We start from the raw sequence: 15,872 nt of genomic DNA, 5'->3' as shown, positions 1-15,872 counted from the left end.
AGAATACACATCGATTTCTTAATGGTGAAAGTAGAGTGATAATGGCCATGTTACAGGTCAGCATGAGATTATGCCACTTTGCCTATTTAGTGGGGAGGGAAAATGTCCACCTGTTAAAACATATTTTTTTTATATATTGTTTTCCCATAAAGGCCCTCAAAAAGTGCCTGGCTCGAAAGCAACAAATATCTATTGGAAAGCGATGGTGATGTTGATGCTGTTTACTGTTTTAAAAATATTGTTCAAAGATTGTATTTAAAATTGGCGGAAGATTAAACAGCTAAAACAAGAGGTTAAGACTGACTGGTGAGGAAGCCCATTTGGACATATATTTTATCTCAATATATGGCCACATTAAGTGCATAATACAATTAATAATGAAAAGGAATATTTGAAGTTTGATGAATTGGTTTTAATCATTTCCTTTCTTTAATCTTGTAGTTTGCTTATGTGCCGTCGTGATCTGTGTGTCTCTCGTGACGGTCCATACATCCCCTCTGGCGCACACACACGATCAAATACGAGATAAAACTGGAGCTGAGGACAAGTTGACGGAGAGCTGGCTTCCATTCACCGGGCATTTCAACTGCAGCGAGAGGCGAGCGCCAACCATGTGGGGAGCCTCCTGCCACCAGTTGGTGCAGCTGCAACAAGCCGCTGTCATTACATGAGCGATGGAGGCCCAAGTCTTCGCCTGTTTTGCTTCTACTTTACAATAAATTGAGGAACACAGGAAGTCACTGGAACAAAAGCAGCGCCCCCCACGGGTTCAACATGTATACTGTGTGAAGTCATCGCTCCGTTTCACAAATGAGTCTTCTGCTTTTGACCAGGGTCCACATTTATTTGCTTTCTCCCTCCTCAGAAGCAACCCCCCCTCCACCTCCCCCCTCGCCCTCCTCGCCTGTCACTCTGCGCCTGTTTGTTATCTCTGCTCACTGATGGTCGTTTCTCTTGTGTAAAGATTCTCTGCCTCAGATCATGACCGACGCTGGCCGGCTGACCCCAAGGTCGGGATGAGGAAGAAAACTCATCATGAGTTGCTGCCGAACGGCAGCCGTTTCCTGCCCAAAGATTTTGGTGGAAGTGATGGCTGCTAACAGAGGAGTAGAGTAGAACACAACAGGATCAGATACCTGGCTGTTGGCATCATAATGGGTCATGGCTGAGCTTTGTTTGGAATTAAACCAGGTTCATTGATGGACTGAAGGCCCCAGACCCGGCGGAAGGGTGGGAATATCCTGCCCAGGAAGGCAGTGGATCAGGAGTCTTGGCAGTGACTTGGCATCAATCTAAGACGATGAAGTCCTGGATCTACACTCCACGTGCCTCCCATCACTGGAGTCATGTGCTTTTAGCAGTGGCTGAAAGAACACTGAGAGAAGAAGCGAATGTTTCCCAGTGAGGTGACCTAAGATAAGCCCATGAAAAACAGGAGGAAATCCCTGTCAAACATTTAACACAGCAAGACAATTGCAATATGAGAGAAATGATTCAGTACAGATGCTTGACAGCCTCGACTGGGGAAGGATTTTTTCAAAACCCTCTCCGTGCTGGTGAGGATGCAACTGCAAGGTCTGCTGCCACTTCAGCAGGTCTGAAGTGAAGCCCTCCTTCATTTTCAAAAGCACCCCATGCTTGCAATGGACCCATATAGAAATCGCTGCAGGAGCATCGCTGAGAAGAAAGTACCGCAGACTGCAGTACGACTCCGCCCAGGTTTGTTGACTCCTACAATCAGTTACATCTAGCAAATCAGATTACACCGTCCAGCTGAACCTGCTCCTTCTAAGCTCAGAGACGCTGCAGTTTCCAGCGTCTCTCACTCATACACTCAACAGGATTAGCATGGAGATTAAAACACACCAAGGGAAACTTGGTACATGCACACTCTCGCATTTGTCTTAATATGAGGCAGAAGGGACTTTAGAGAGGCAATACGATCAAAGGCATTAGAGCATGTCCCACGTGCTCCTCTCCATCGAAGGTTTTCCAAGAACAATCAGGAGGACTCCGCGCAGAACGCCACACTGGCTTGGGAATCTCTCAGTGTCAGAGCTGGGAAATAGGAAGTCTTTTGAGCAAACAAGAGCGTATGTGAAGACACAAAGATCATTTGGAGGTTTAGGAAGCAGAGTTGAACGACAGCCGAGTGTTGGCAAATTTCCGGTTTGGGTTAAACAAGGAGGAAAAAAACGAGTCGAGTGTTTCACCAAAGGCTCCTCAGGCCCACCACCCTAAGAAATACTGGATTGGCAAAAGAAAATATTGATATGCTCCAATAATGCACAACGTGACGGCTATATTTTAAGCCCACTATATCAACATCTAATAAAGAAATACTTTGATACAGTCATTGTTTGAGTGAAGACCACGGTTTCCAGTGGTACTACTTTGTGGAACTGAGGAAATGAACGCAGAGCACGGAGAGAAGCCTCAGTGCGTATCCGGATTCGTGCGTAACATTGGCTTAATGCGGCATAAGCCAGTGTTTTCCATCCAGTGTCCACACTAGCATAGCAAAGACGAGAGCCATGTTGTTTCACAGACAAGCCAAGCGAAAGTCAACTACTCACGGACACGGTAAACCTTCGAGCTGAGACAAACCAACTGTTTATATGGGCATGACACTGTTTTCAAAGTGATGCGCTTCCCTTAATCTAATGGCTTTTGAAAAGCAATCACACTATATTGTTGTCCTTGCTGTATGGCAATACAGTATATTGCAATACCGTAGCGCCAGAGTCCCGCCCCTGATCCAGTGGCTTCCATTTCCATGTCCCAGAGCCTTGTACTGCCAGAACAGACACGTCCCCATCAAAATGTTGCTTTGAAATGAATTTTTCTGATGCCAACTGGACGAGAGACTGTGGAAAGGTCACATTTCCAAAGCCAACCACACTCACAAAGAGCTCAATTTAGCGTCGCCAATTGAGCTCTGAAAGCATCTCAAGGAAGCCAGGGATTGGATGTACCACCTGCATAACTGACCACTGGTCCAGGTGGATGAGATGATGAAAACATCATTGCAAATATCTCTGACATGGGCTCATGCAGACACCCAGAGCCTTATGCAGATGGAGAAATGTTTGAAACGAGTGTGACAAACCCTGAATGAGAAGGGGGCGGAGCCAGAAAACTGAATTAGAGATACAGAAATAGAAAGCAACCGCACCCCCTCTCTGTTCTCCCAAAGAGGAATGAGCACAGATAAGACTAAAAGGACTGTCACTCAGAGGAACAAACCCTCCAGTGTCCCCGCTCACCCCTCCCCCTGCTCCCTCGCTCTCTCCAATTTCCTGAGATTCCTTCTTAGATTGTTGTCATTTGCTGACATCATCCTGAGGGTCCTGCACTCTCCCTCATAATCCAGACTCCTCACCAACACAACACTGTGTATGCTGAAGCTGCCTTCTCCACCACAGACATGTCATTCTCAGCTGCAGCTCTCACGGCCTGTTCCGGGCCTGCAGTGGTCCGTGAGTGGGAAGAGGGACAGAGCACTGAGGTGAGCCCACATCGCTTCCAATAGAACACTCATCGTGCAGACATGAACTCGAACATCCCCTCAGATGACGTCTTATAAACGCTGCTAAAAACAAGCCAAACACCTTTGTCAAAGGTTTTTAATTCTCTCTCAAAAAAAGACATGATCTTGTGTATGACACTGTTGAAGTTAAAATAAGGCTCATGTTACTGCAGCCAGGGGAAATTAAATGACATGGGAAAAGGTTACTTTAAAGTTGAAAACGTGAAAGCTGGAGACATAATCCCTCAGTTGATCCCATATAGTCCAAAACTACATCATTTCTGCACCATGAGTCGAACAACTTTATGTCTTAAGTCTAAAGAAAGACCTGATTAGGCAAATCAAACTCTGAGAAAATGAGAATTCGGTGAGTAAAGGTCAGGATTTGTGTTCATGAATCCACAGACGATTCCTGGCAGAGAATTGAAGCAGAAAGAGAGAAAGCTGGATCGATCACAGCTGAACCATCTTCTTGTGCGGGTCAAAGATGTAGCGCTTGAAGTGCAGGTGAATGCTCACGGGCTGGGACTCCGGTTTGGACTCCTTTTCATTTGGTTGACCGTCTTTCGTCCCCTCCTTTCCTTTCTTCTTGGGAGCAGTGGCGAACAGGCGCTTGGTGTCTGGGTGAAGACCCTCTGCAGGGGCGAGAAACATCCCTTTTGATGCAGCAAGAAACCACTTCTATACCGGTTTCACTCACAACACACTGACAACAGTCACCGTCAAGTCATGGTGCCGAACGGTCACCGAGCCTGACAAACTGAAGATAAGCCGTGGCTAGCTCCAGAATGCTGTGGGCGCTGTTCAGTTAGGACTCTCATGCAGCAGTGGCTTCAACATCCTCTTGCCTCCCTCAACGTCAACATTTACCCCAGTTTTCTGGCAGCTTGGGGCTCGTCTTGTTCTCAGAAGTCCACGCCAGCCCTTTGGTCTCCCTGGCATTTATCTGGAAGTGATTATTTACTGTCAAACCATCCATCATCTTGTACTCTCATGAGGTGAGGTCTCCTCAATACCAGGGAATTGCACAAGTTTCTTAGTCCTTCCACTGAGGATCTGGAGCTCCTGGCCGTGAGGGATCCCATGACAGATCCTCAGCTTCTTTATTCCATCCCCTCCCTCTGTGTTTCTCAGCTGATCACCAGTATCGGACCAAGGAGCACAGGTGGACTGGAGGATACGAAGCCTTGCCTTTTGCTTTTTATCGCTTCATCCAAGGTCCTGTTTGGAGGTTACAGGCTCCTTGTCGACTCACCGAAGTAGAAGGTGATGAGTCACAACAAGAAATCTGAAATAAACTGCACAGTCTCATCCCAAGGCGCCAAAAGACGACGATTTTCTAGTGGACTTTTGCGCCCATGGAGTGATGCAGTTTAGCCTCCCGGGGCATGTCCTGACGCCGAGAGCAGCGCTATCGACTGTGCATTTAAAAGCTCCTCAGATGATCACGCTCCACGAGAAAACAACCAAAAAGTCCATATGAATCAGGAATTAAAGAATGTGCTTGATCAGATCAGTGTGGACAGCGGCGCATGATAGCTGCCAGTTGGACTGAAACATAACAGAATCTTTGTTATCTTGATGCTACTGGGAACAAACATGCAGCCACTGTCTTATCTTGCAAAGAAGAGGCTGGACATATTTATTTTGGTCAGATGAAGCAGTGGTCCTCTGGGGTCTGACCCCTCCATGCATTAGCACAGTAGCTAGCTGCTTATTCGCTTGTTTGCAAGCCATCACGGAGGCAAACAAAGTTAGTGCTTAAAACGTTAACTGCCTGACCCTGAAGTCACTGGCGCCAGCCTCCTGCCTGTTATGGTTATGCCAAAGTGAGGGTTGTTTTGTTCGCAGCACCGCAAGAAATCTCTGTCTTATCAGGGATCAGTTGAAAAATGTTCTCCACAAAGGCCTCACGCTCGCGTCAGTTCCGTTTACTTGACAAAAACACGTTCAACGCGTTTCACTAAACAGCACAAAACTGTGAACCCGCACCTCCACGCAGCAAATCATGTATTTTAAGAGTTTTGTGAAGGGGAGTGGAGGGAGTCCAAGCTCATTTGATTTGTAGTGGATCGTTTTCACTTTTCATCGATAGCTGATAGTTTGAGCTACGACTCACAATGACCCGACTGTCTAAGCCTCCACGACTGTTTGTAGAGTTTGCTTCAGACCACATTTTAAACCTTGACATTTTGAATTTTGGGCATAAGTGAATGGAACTGTTGCTATTGAAGGCACTTTTGTTCACTCACTTTATAATCCATTTGTAACTTAACTACAGAAAATGTGTGGCTAAAGAATCCCACCCGAAAGGCAGATGAACTGATGTTCACCAGAGTCAAGTCGTAGGACAACTCAATGGCTGCCTTTCTAAAATGAGGCCTCAAAGGGCACCAATCAAATTTCTGCATCCCTCGACATTCACCTTCCTGTCGTCAATGTCACCATGGGAACACCAGGAAAAAGCAGACTATTTTAGTTCACTTGAGAGCCTGCTATGAAGATTGAGCCATGCTGATGAAGAACCGGAGCTGTGTAGACAAGAAACCCCACTGTGACTGAGGCAACCCTGAGTCTCAAGAACACCTCAACAGCAGGTCTCACATGACCTGCAGCTAAGTCCATTCATGTGTCAGGATGTGCGTATCCATGTCAGATGTTTGAGTATGCAGGGGCCAGTCAGCCAAGAGGATGTAAGTGAGGCTCTCTTTGGACATGTTTTTATTTTCTCTTCCCTCCTGGTGAGGACCAGTGGGTTTGGAGCAACAGAAGGTAAAATAAACACAGAACAGACATCCCCCGGAACAATGGCCATCCTCTGAGGAATCCTGGGAATGTCGAGTCCACCGCTCTCACCACATCCTGAAAAATCACTCGCACTGTACCGCTCCAACTACTAATAAGTGTCACCTGTGATCGGTTTGGTATAGATTGAGATGCGTGACGGAGATGGGTGGAGTCCATCTGATGACAATTTAAAAAGAAATAAGCCCCAGATTTAGGTCATTTAAACTGTTTACAAACTGTTGTTTTTAAAATCGATATTGCTACCTTCGACTTCAATTCCTAACATGATGACCAGTTGAGCAGCAACTAACTTTGTAAATGTGACATCTGAGAAGGATGAGCAACACGTCAGATCATGGTGACGCTGTTTAGAAAGTGTTGACTGTTTTTAGGTGTGTAAAATGCAAACAGAGAAAATCATGAGACTAAATTGGGTCAAACGGGGTTCAAAATGTTTAAGAACTCATAGGGGAAAGTGGCATTTAGTTATCCGAGATGAATGGCCTGAAGTTCATCAAGACTGTTTACAGGATTCATCATGGATATGCACATCTTTTTCACCGATACAGTGGGTAACAGGCCTGAAGTTTGCTTGCAACTGAGAACTAGCCATAGCAAGAGAACAAAAAGCTTCACAAGTGTTTTGTGTGTGCATGTGGACGAGGCCTTTGCTGCTCAACAGTTAGTTTGCTTCAAACTGCTCTTACCTTGAATCCGAATCTTGAACTTCCCGCTCTGACCGAAGCTGCCCTCGATGAGCCCGGACTCGCCCGTCGACAGTGTGACCTTTAGCCCCACAAAGATCTGCAGGTTGGTCTCCTTCTTGAACAGGTTGCGGCCAATCACGGTGTAGTCATCAGTCACCTGGAGACGTGAGGTTTATCGCGTTACTCGCAGCACTGGTGGGAGCATGATTTTAAGTAATGAGTCTGTGGTGTGAACAGTACCGAGGACATCGACTGTGAAAGAGCACGACACGTTTGTGTTTGATCCCGGCCTCTGATGTCCAGATGAGCTCACTCTTGCCATCACGGTAGGCAGCAGCAGAACAGCTCGGCCTCTGTCCCGTGCCCCCATCAACCGCACGGCTCGCCCTCAGCACATTCTTAGAGACTCGCCGCCTGACTGTCTGACACTCTCCCTTTCATCCCGCTGCACATTTTATGCTATATTTGTTTGTATTCATTGCTTATCGCCCATCGATGAGCCGATCTAACCCGCTACTAATCTGATAATGGGAGGGCACCGCTCTGTCTCAGGCTGCCTCCCCACCACCAACTCATCCTCGCGCCTGTGCTTTAACTTCATTCATTCCTGAACATTTGACCCCGGAGCTCCACAAGCGTAACTGATGCGCAGATGAAAAAATACAGTTGCTATAAGCGCTCTGCCGACTGTATGAATTGTGAGTGGCCGGGGCCGTCATATCTCAACAATGCCAGTAATGTGTCCTTAAGCGAGAGGCATTCTCAAGTCTCCAAACATCACCGTCTCATTCGGCAAGACAAACAACTCATGTCTGACCTCTTCTTCCCCTCAGTCACTGACGGGAGCTGTCAACAGCCCGAGGTGCAACCAGCAGGAAACTAGTTCACACACTTGACCCCTGACCTCAGTCTGACCCAGCATGAGACAGCACATGCGCTGAAATTGTTTTTGTTTTTCCTTTCAACTTTTTGGATTCAGCCAGTCGTTTCATTGATATTCCTGTTCGTTCTTTCAGTAAAGCATGACTCACTGACAACAATAGAATGTAACTGAAGAGAGTTCATGCCTCCACCAAGCCACTTGTTTCAACCTCTTTTTTTCTTCACCTGATATTACAGCTCTACATTTGTTTTGTCTAAAGCAGGGGTCCGTAACTGGTCCTCAAAGGGCCACAGTGGGGGCCGCCTTTTGTTCTAAATTACGTCTTTTGCATTTTTATATTTTAACAAGCCTTACTTTAGTTAATTTATTTTGATGTTTTATTCATTCAAAACATCAACCTGAAAGATTTAAACATTCAAGGTTAAAGGTTGATGAATTAGTTTGGCATTTTGCCTTTTACAAAACTGCATGATTATTCCTGTTTCTTATTTACCTGCCGGAGGCACTGAACCGTTTATTTCAGAACTTCCTGGTGTCTGTGGACCAGGCAATGCAGGCTGTTCTCCTGTATGTGTGAGTGTTTGGAGGGAGAGCGGAGGATGGAGTCAGGTGACCACAGAGTAATGTGGGAAATGCTGCGCCACTCAGGTGTGTCCAAACAGCGCCAGTCGCTGATAGCGAGGCAGAGCTGGTGGCGTCAGACGGCCACCCAAGCAAATCTCAGAGTCACAGCACGCGCTGGAGCACGCACGCAACCACGGCGCTGTTCAGTTGGTCGGGTTAGGCTTGCAGTTTTATATGTACGCGTCTGTTTACCAGTCAACAAGGGGGTCTTTGTCTGGGCGCCAGTGGCACAAGTAATGACTAAAGATTAGGTTAGTGAAGGAGCTAGACAGGGACAGATGCACAGCAAATTGAGGGCAAGACAGATCCATTTATAGTGTTGAGCACAAACTTACCCTCTCCACTTGTCCTTCCTTGTGTTTGGTTTTGTAGATGCGAAGGCGCTGCAGGGCCGTCTCAGCATAGGTCTTATCCTCAAACCCATGAAGCAGCCGGCCTTGGAAGGCCAAGCGGCACGCATTGGCATGGATGTCAGAGTCCAGTTTGGAGCCAATCACAAGGCAAAGTGTGGGACATGTGACTGGCCTCTCGAACTCCAACAGAGCCCACTGTTCTGGGTCAGCTTCAGCACTGGACTGACTGACTACATACTCGTCCTGATAGAGATATTCTCTGTCAAAGGTGAATGCTGCATCCAAAGAGCAAGGCTGAGGAGGGTCCGGAGGATCACCGGCCGGAGGCAGCCCGAAGAAGGTCACCCTGGCCATGACGGTCTCGTGTCCCACCGTGATGTGGAACTTGGCACGCGTGCTCAGGGATCCCTTGAAGTAACCGATCTTCCTGACAGAGATCACCGCAGCGTAGAGTGTGCGCAGAGACCCCGGCGTGCAAACGACTCCGCGCTCCAGCAATTTAGGGTCAAACTGTGTCACACACACCCCCACACGGTCTCCCTGCATGGCCCCTGACACTGGCTTCCGAAACATCTGCACCGACTTGACCTTCTTGGTAACCTGTGGAGAAAATACCACGCTAGAAAATATTCCAACCAACGGTACAACAGAATAGTATTTGCCAGTGTGTATGGGATCTTCTTTAAAATGAGTTGATGGTAGTAAAGTTGATGGCATGTTTCATGGACGAAATATTTTTAGAGCGATGTCACGTGTTGAGCGCCGCACTTTAATTGTATAACTGCACCAGTGTCTCCATCTAGAGGCGCAATATTGCACTGTAACAACGAGCGGAATGTAATTACACTGGAATTACATGTGCTCATTTATGATTAAAGCTTATATTTTTACATCAACCTTTCATTACTGTATTTGGGACAATGCAAACACTCAGATGCATCTGGGTTGACACTGGGGAAAGACATGTCATGCAATCGTCCATACATAAACCTATACAGAAATTAAGATGACATTTCAAGCTAAAACGCAACATACGTTTAAAAATATGTATATAAACCAAAAGGTAAGGTGAACTACATGCCGTCTTCAGAGCATCTACCTCTTCACTTTAGTTTTTTGTAAATTTTTAGGTTAGGTTTTTAGGATCTGTTTGACCATTAAGAATCATAAAATATTTCACCATGCAAACCTATGATGCTACTTTTATTTATATCAACCACACAATATCGAGGTGTGTGAGCAAAACACTGGAAGTAGAATGCCCACCTTGAGCGCTGGTATTTCCAACGTGTCGTTAATCGCCAGCGACCCCTGCAGGATGGTCCCGGTCATGACTGTTCCTTGGCCGCGGATGGAGAAGCAGTGGTCCACGGCCATGAGCAGGTCCCCACCGGGACTCCTCTGGGGGACGTAACACTGCTTCTTCAACAGCTGAAGGAGATGCACACAGAGTACATATTAGCGTGTGCATGTGCACATTTATATGTATAAAAATATAGTTCTATCAAAATGAATTTTTCACATTCAAGTGTAATTGCATTACATAAACTGGATGGATGGATGGATGGATGGATGGATGGATGTAATAGATGGATAGATGAAATTATGAACAGACAGACAGACAGACAGACAGACAGACAGACAGACAGACAGACAGACAGACAGACAGACACTCAAATGCTACCTCTATTAACTCAGACACTCCTTGTGCTTCCACCGTGTCAGAGGCCTCAGGACCACCAGGCTTTGCTGCCACAGAAATGACTGGACAATTCTTAAACCTGGTTAAAGGAATGAAAATGTTTGGCAGCATTGTATTGGTGTCCAAATGAATTATCATCGGAGAAGAAGGAGAGCAACAGCATCAGTGCTTGCTGTAACCAATACCTGGTGCTCTCCAGTGTTTTGTGGAGCCTCTTAGTCATTTTCTCTATCGCGCCGTCTCTCTTATTGGCCGGCAGGAGATCAATCTTGTTCAATACGACGACCATGCGAGGGCACGTGAGCTCTCCTATCAGCAGACACTCGGCCGTCTGAGTCTGGATCCCCTTCACCACATCCACCACCAGCATCATCAGGTCAATGATCTGAGCCCCTGAAAACAAACATATCAGCACCATTGTGTCGGAACCAAATAGTTCATTGCTTTCGATCCTATATTTATAGCTAACAAAATAGTTCTTCATTGTTCAGATCTCAACTGAGGAAACAAAACAATCTTAGTTCAGTCTCCGGAACACTCCACAACACTTCAGTCTTCATGTTAATTTTTTTTCAACACAATAATGACACTTTATTAGAAATGTTTAGTGTAGTGTAGCTCACCTCCAATGATGGTGCGAATGAGAGAAGCATGTCCTGGACAGTCCACCAGGGTGAACTGGAGGCTTCCATACCGCTGCTGGGTGTCGCTCTCCTGCAGGTGCTGGGGAAAGTCCACGGTGAAGGAGGAGAAGCCCAGGTCCAGGGTGATGCCCCTCTCCCGGGACTGCGGGTTCTTGTCAAAGGCGGCAGTGGACGCGGTGCTGCTGAGCGCCCTGGCAAGGGAGGTCTTGCCGCTGTCCACATGTCCCAGCACCCCGACGTTGAAGTTCAACGTCTTGGCCACATTGCCGCCCGAGTTGGACATTTTGAATCGAGCGTCAGTCTTATCTCATGAGCCTTGACCTCAGCGCCCCTGCAACTCGATCGACACCGGACCCAGCTGCACTGAACACGTCGGTCTCGACACAGAACCAATGGCGCCGCAGCTGTGGACGGTGGTTGTCTTCACGACTCGCCACTTTATCTCGTCACTTTATGCGGACTTGTCATTTCACGTTGATCATAGAGAGAGCGACACCCCGACAGCAAAGTCCTGGTTGAAACTACTTGGCAGCTTAGACTCTTGTATTACATTTACGTGCAGCAACAAAAGTAAAATGAGGCTGAAATAAACTGTTTAACTCTACGCTGTTTGACGGAGTCATCAAAAGGAAGTTATTTGCGAACAAAATGTCAACATACCAGAAAGCAACAGATATGTTCGGGTTTAAATGAGTATAGTTACAAACTGTCTCCACAGCTAGATATCAGTTTCTGTTACTCACGAATGTGTTTCTAGTAGTTTCCGCAACACAGCCGAGCGAAGAGCCTGTGACACCCGGAAGTGAACTGCTGGTGGGCGTTACCTTCATGAAAGTTATCCAATCAAGGCGTCATATCTAAGCTGTATCGGCCAATCGTTCGCCAAAGAGGCGGTGTATTACTTCCGCCTGTGTTCCCTAGTTACCGCACATGGAAACCGTTCCCTCTGTGTTTTGAGTTTCGGCGCCGACTCGAGGAGCAGGACCTTGTCCTCCATATAGAAAGCCATAAAGTTGAATTGTGTGACATATTTCAGGACACGTCTTCGCCAAGATGAAGATCGAGGAGGTGAAGAGCACGACCAAGACGCAGCGGATCGCGTCTCACAGTCATGTGAAAGGACTGGGGCTAGACGAGGCCGGGTATGCTAAACAGTCCGCGTGCGGACTCGTCGGACAAGAGGCCGCAAGAGAGGTAACTTTTGTCACGCCACGTCGTTTTTATCGCGTTTATCCTATTGTGTATATGCGTGTCACGCCATGATCAGCAGCTTGCCTGAATAAGGCGAGCTAGCCAGACGAGCTAACACTGCTAGCACAGTGGTGTCGCTGTTTCACGGCGATGGAACACGGCTACTGAGAGATGTTAGAAATGGCTGGAACAATCAGAATCAAATGTATTGCCATGGTCAGTGGGGAGCCCACTAACTAGGAAAGTGTTTTGGAATAAAGTGTTGACAAAAAAAAAATATATATAAAATAAATAAACAATAGAAACAGCAAGGCTGTTCATGAACAAACACCATGTTTGACAAAAAAACGGTTCGTTTTCGAGGACTAACATACACAAAAATATATACATATATATATTTTGGTAGTTTTGACTATGGACATCATAAGCATTCCTGTCCGAGTGCCATTGCATGATCTCTCGTTTTTTTTTTTGTTTAATGTGTTGGAGGCTGCAGTGAGGCGCCCAACAGAGTTTTCAACCTTAATTCGTCACTGTGCCACTTACATTCACCCTTGAAACCATCCACTATTGCATAAATAAATCTTTATGCCTATGCACAAGGAGGTTTAATAGTTTTTAATTGCCATTATTGTTATTATTCCCCTGTTTTTTTTCTTGTTTAAGGCCATAAACTAGCTGGGTTATCTATCTATACTATTTGCCTGATGTCTATTTGTTTACCTTTAGGCCTGTGGAATCATTGTGGAGCTGATCCGCTCCAAGAAAATGGCAGGCCGGGCCATTTTACTCGCTGGGCCACCTGGCACCGGGAAGGTTTGTACATTGAGTGTTGTCTCCTAAGAGCGTTGCTTCATTGATGTGCATGTCTTTTTCCAGACTGCACTTGCCCTGGCTGTAGCGCAGGAACTGGGCAACAAGGTTCCCTTCTGCCCCATGGTTGGCAGCGAGGTCTACTCAGCGGAAATAAAAAAGACTGAAGTTCTGATGGAGAATTTTAGGAGAGCCATCGGTGAGTGTTAGTTCCAACCACTCTGTCGTGTCGTACAAGGCATCAATTTAAAATGCGCACGGGCTGTTCTTATTAGATGGCTGGTCATTGAAAACCACGAGGAAAATGTTTTCTTTTTGAAACCTCTTCTACTGTTGGATACATACTTGATGATTGAATACAAACTAGGACTTGCAATGTTTGTCTATAAAAATGTGTGTCATTTATCAAGTTGACAAGTTGCACGTGATCATGTTCCTGTTGTGTAATTACAATACAAATATTTATATTTATATAATTTGCTTAAGATCAAGTACATACTTTAAAGTAATGAAGTGAAAACCGTATAATTATAATGTACATTTTAGGGAGTCAAGAAAGCGACTTAACATTCATATCATAATAACTTTAGCTCAAATATTGGGATTTGGATTGAGCCTTGGTTTTGCATTGTTGATATGCTGTGGCAGAATGTGCACATTGTGTGTTGATCACGTGTGTTTTCTTCAGGATTACGTATCAAAGAAACAAAGGAGGTCTATGAAGGTGAGGTGACAGAACTCACTCCTTGTGAGACAGAGAATCCAATGGGAGGCTACGGGAAAACCATTAGTCACGTCATCATTGGGCTGAAGACCGGTAAAGGCACCAAGCAGCTCAAGGTAGGACGCCTCTTCTTTGTAGAATGTTTTCGCCATTCCAGCTCAAACCTGTTCTGAACATTGAGGCATTTGTTGTCAATGTGGCTGATATATGTTTAAACTCAGCGACCATCGTGATGTGAAGTCAGGATCTCTCTAAGGAGCAAACGCTGTACAGAAACTTCTGTGGAGTGAAGTGTCTGACGGCAGAAGTGTTGTGTCCTCAGCTGGATCCCAGTATCTACGAGAGTCTCCAGAAGGAACGAGTTGAAGTGGGAGACGTCATCTACATCGAAGCCAACAGCGGTGCTGTCAAGGTACCAGCGTGTTGCTTCAGCCTTTACAGTGAAACGTCTGCTGTCAGTGAAGCTCTGCCGTCGGTTCAACACAGAAAGCTTTGTGTTCTCCGGAATGAGCCGCACATTCCTTTGCTGCTTGATGTTCCTGTCCAGAATTCCTCTGTTGTTCTCGCAGCTGACAGCTGACCTATTGCGACCCTGGCCCGGCCCCAGTGTGCGGGCATCCTCATGTGCTTGACCGACTTTTGATGCTCCAACAGAGACAAGGGCGCTGTGACACCTTCGCCACGGAGTTTGATCTGGAAGCGGAGGAGTACGTGCCACTTCCCAAGGGTGATGTTCACAAAAAGAAGGAGATCGTCCAAGACGTGACGCTTCATGACCTGGACGTGGCAAACGCCAGACCACAGGTGCTTCAACTGAGACCACTTCTGTCTGCTTGTGCGAGATCCAGTTAACATGTTCTTATTGGGACGCAGGGTGGGCAGGACATCCTCTCCATGATGGGTCAACTGATGAAACCCAAGAAGACAGAAATCACAGGTAAAAAGGGTGAGAGTTTTTCAGTTTGCGAACTCGGTTGACTTAACACCGGTGTTTCTCCAGATAAGCTGCGCGCTGAGATCAACAAGGTGGTGAACCGCTACATCGACCAGGGCGTGGCGGAGTTGGTGCCCGGGGTTCTGTTCGTGGACGAGGTGCACATGCTGGACATCGAGTGCTTCACGTACCTCCACCGGGCGTTGGAGAGCACCATCGCTCCCATCGTGGTGTTCGCCTCCAACAGAGGAAACTGCCTGATCAGGTGTGGAGCAGTCGATTCACTCATGACTAGATTGTCGAGTCGCTTTGATGTGGATCGATGCCACTGCGGCGCAGCGTGTTCAAGTGCTCCTTCGTGCTTCAGGGGGACCGAGGACATCAGCTCGCCACACGGGATTCCACGGGATCTGCTGGACCGCGTCATGATCATACGCACCATGCTGTACACGCCGCAGGAGATGAAGCAGGTGAAGCGTCTGTCGGCGAAGCTTGTGTGTTGTCAGCCGCGTCTCTGACCTCTGAACGCTGCTCGAGCAGATCATCAAGATCAGAGCCCAGACTGAGTCTGTAAACATCAGCGAGGAGGGACTTGCACACCTGGCAGAGATCGGAACCAAGACCACCCTCAGGTAAGTGGCTCCGCCCGAAGTCACGTGCTCCTCTTTGGCCAGGACCTCATGGTTTCAACTCCTCCGTGCCTCAGATACGCCGTGCAGCTGCTGACCCCGGCCAGTCGACTGGGTCGTGTTCAAGGGAAGGAGACGGTGGAGAGAGAGCAGGTGGAGGAGATCAACGAGCTCTTCTACGACGCCAAGTCCTCGGCCAAAATTCTCCAAGACCAACACCACAAGTTCATGAAGTGAACCACTCTGCTCCTTCCTGTCCTCTCCCTGCTCACATCGATCTAGTTTTCTATTATTGTAATTTGTGTTTTGAATAAAATCTGTGACACTGACTGGTGAGTCACTTGTCCAGAAC

General features: G+C 46.9%; 2 protein-coding genes across 5 annotated transcripts in view; one reads left to right on the top strand and one right to left on the bottom strand.

Moving 5' to 3' along the window:
• Positions 1–12,015, bottom strand: part of eefsec (eukaryotic elongation factor, selenocysteine-tRNA-specific) — a 76,303-nt gene extending 64,288 nt beyond the window's left edge. For 2 of the 4 annotated variants that reach the window (XR_008414917.1, XM_053869200.1), the window contains exons 1-6: positions 11,209–12,015; positions 10,771–10,978; positions 10,568–10,664; positions 10,150–10,314; positions 8,866–9,483; positions 7,024–7,180 (exon numbers count right to left, since the gene is read on the bottom strand). Coding sequence is in view for 3 of the 4 variants with exons in the window: in XM_053869200.1 (XP_053725175.1) it covers positions 7,024–7,180; positions 8,866–9,483; positions 10,150–10,314; positions 10,568–10,664; positions 10,771–10,978; positions 11,209–11,512 (1,549 nt within the window). In the remaining variant the exon portion in view is untranslated. Of the gene's footprint in view, positions 1–3,295; positions 4,165–4,189; positions 6,494–7,023; positions 7,181–8,865; positions 9,484–10,149; positions 10,315–10,567; positions 10,665–10,770; positions 10,979–11,208 lie in introns of those variants that run through there. The other 2 variants (XM_053869198.1, XM_053869199.1) reach the window with 2 other exon arrangements.
• A 130-nt stretch (positions 12,016–12,145) lies between these two features.
• On the top strand, positions 12,146–15,849 carry ruvbl1 (RuvB-like AAA ATPase 1). The gene is made up of 11 exons (XM_053868289.1): positions 12,146–12,423; positions 13,150–13,236; positions 13,300–13,432; positions 13,922–14,073; positions 14,280–14,369; positions 14,612–14,761; positions 14,831–14,894; positions 14,958–15,156; positions 15,259–15,361; positions 15,432–15,523; positions 15,598–15,849. Exons 1-11 carry the CDS (start codon positions 12,283–12,285, stop codon positions 15,755–15,757), a joined length of 1,371 nt encoding a protein of 456 aa, XP_053724264.1. The 5' UTR covers positions 12,146–12,282; the 3' UTR covers positions 15,758–15,849.
• Positions 15,850–15,872: the final 23 nt, after the last annotated feature.

Source organism: Synchiropus splendidus, chromosome 6, assembly GCF_027744825.2.
Source record: "Synchiropus splendidus isolate RoL2022-P1 chromosome 6, RoL_Sspl_1.0, whole genome shotgun sequence".
In the NCBI taxonomy this organism is placed as follows: domain Eukaryota; kingdom Metazoa; phylum Chordata; class Actinopteri; order Syngnathiformes; family Callionymidae; genus Synchiropus; species Synchiropus splendidus.
Note: the sequence above shows the minus strand (reverse complement) of the source record. Positions and strands in the feature narration are given on the sequence as shown.

Bases quoted from the DNA above. Each gene is read 5' to 3' on its own strand.
- ruvbl1 (XM_053868289.1), top strand. From the start codon at position 12,283: ATGAAGATCGAGGAGGTGAAGAGCACGACCAAGACGCAGCGGATCGCG. The intron at 13,237-13,299 runs GTTTGTACATTG...GTCTTTTTCCAG, and splicing joins GGCCACCTGGCACCGGGAAG to ACTGCACTTGCCCTGGCTGT. The intron at 15,157-15,258 runs GTGTGGAGCAGT...TTCGTGCTTCAG, and splicing joins AGAGGAAACTGCCTGATCAG to GGGGACCGAGGACATCAGCT.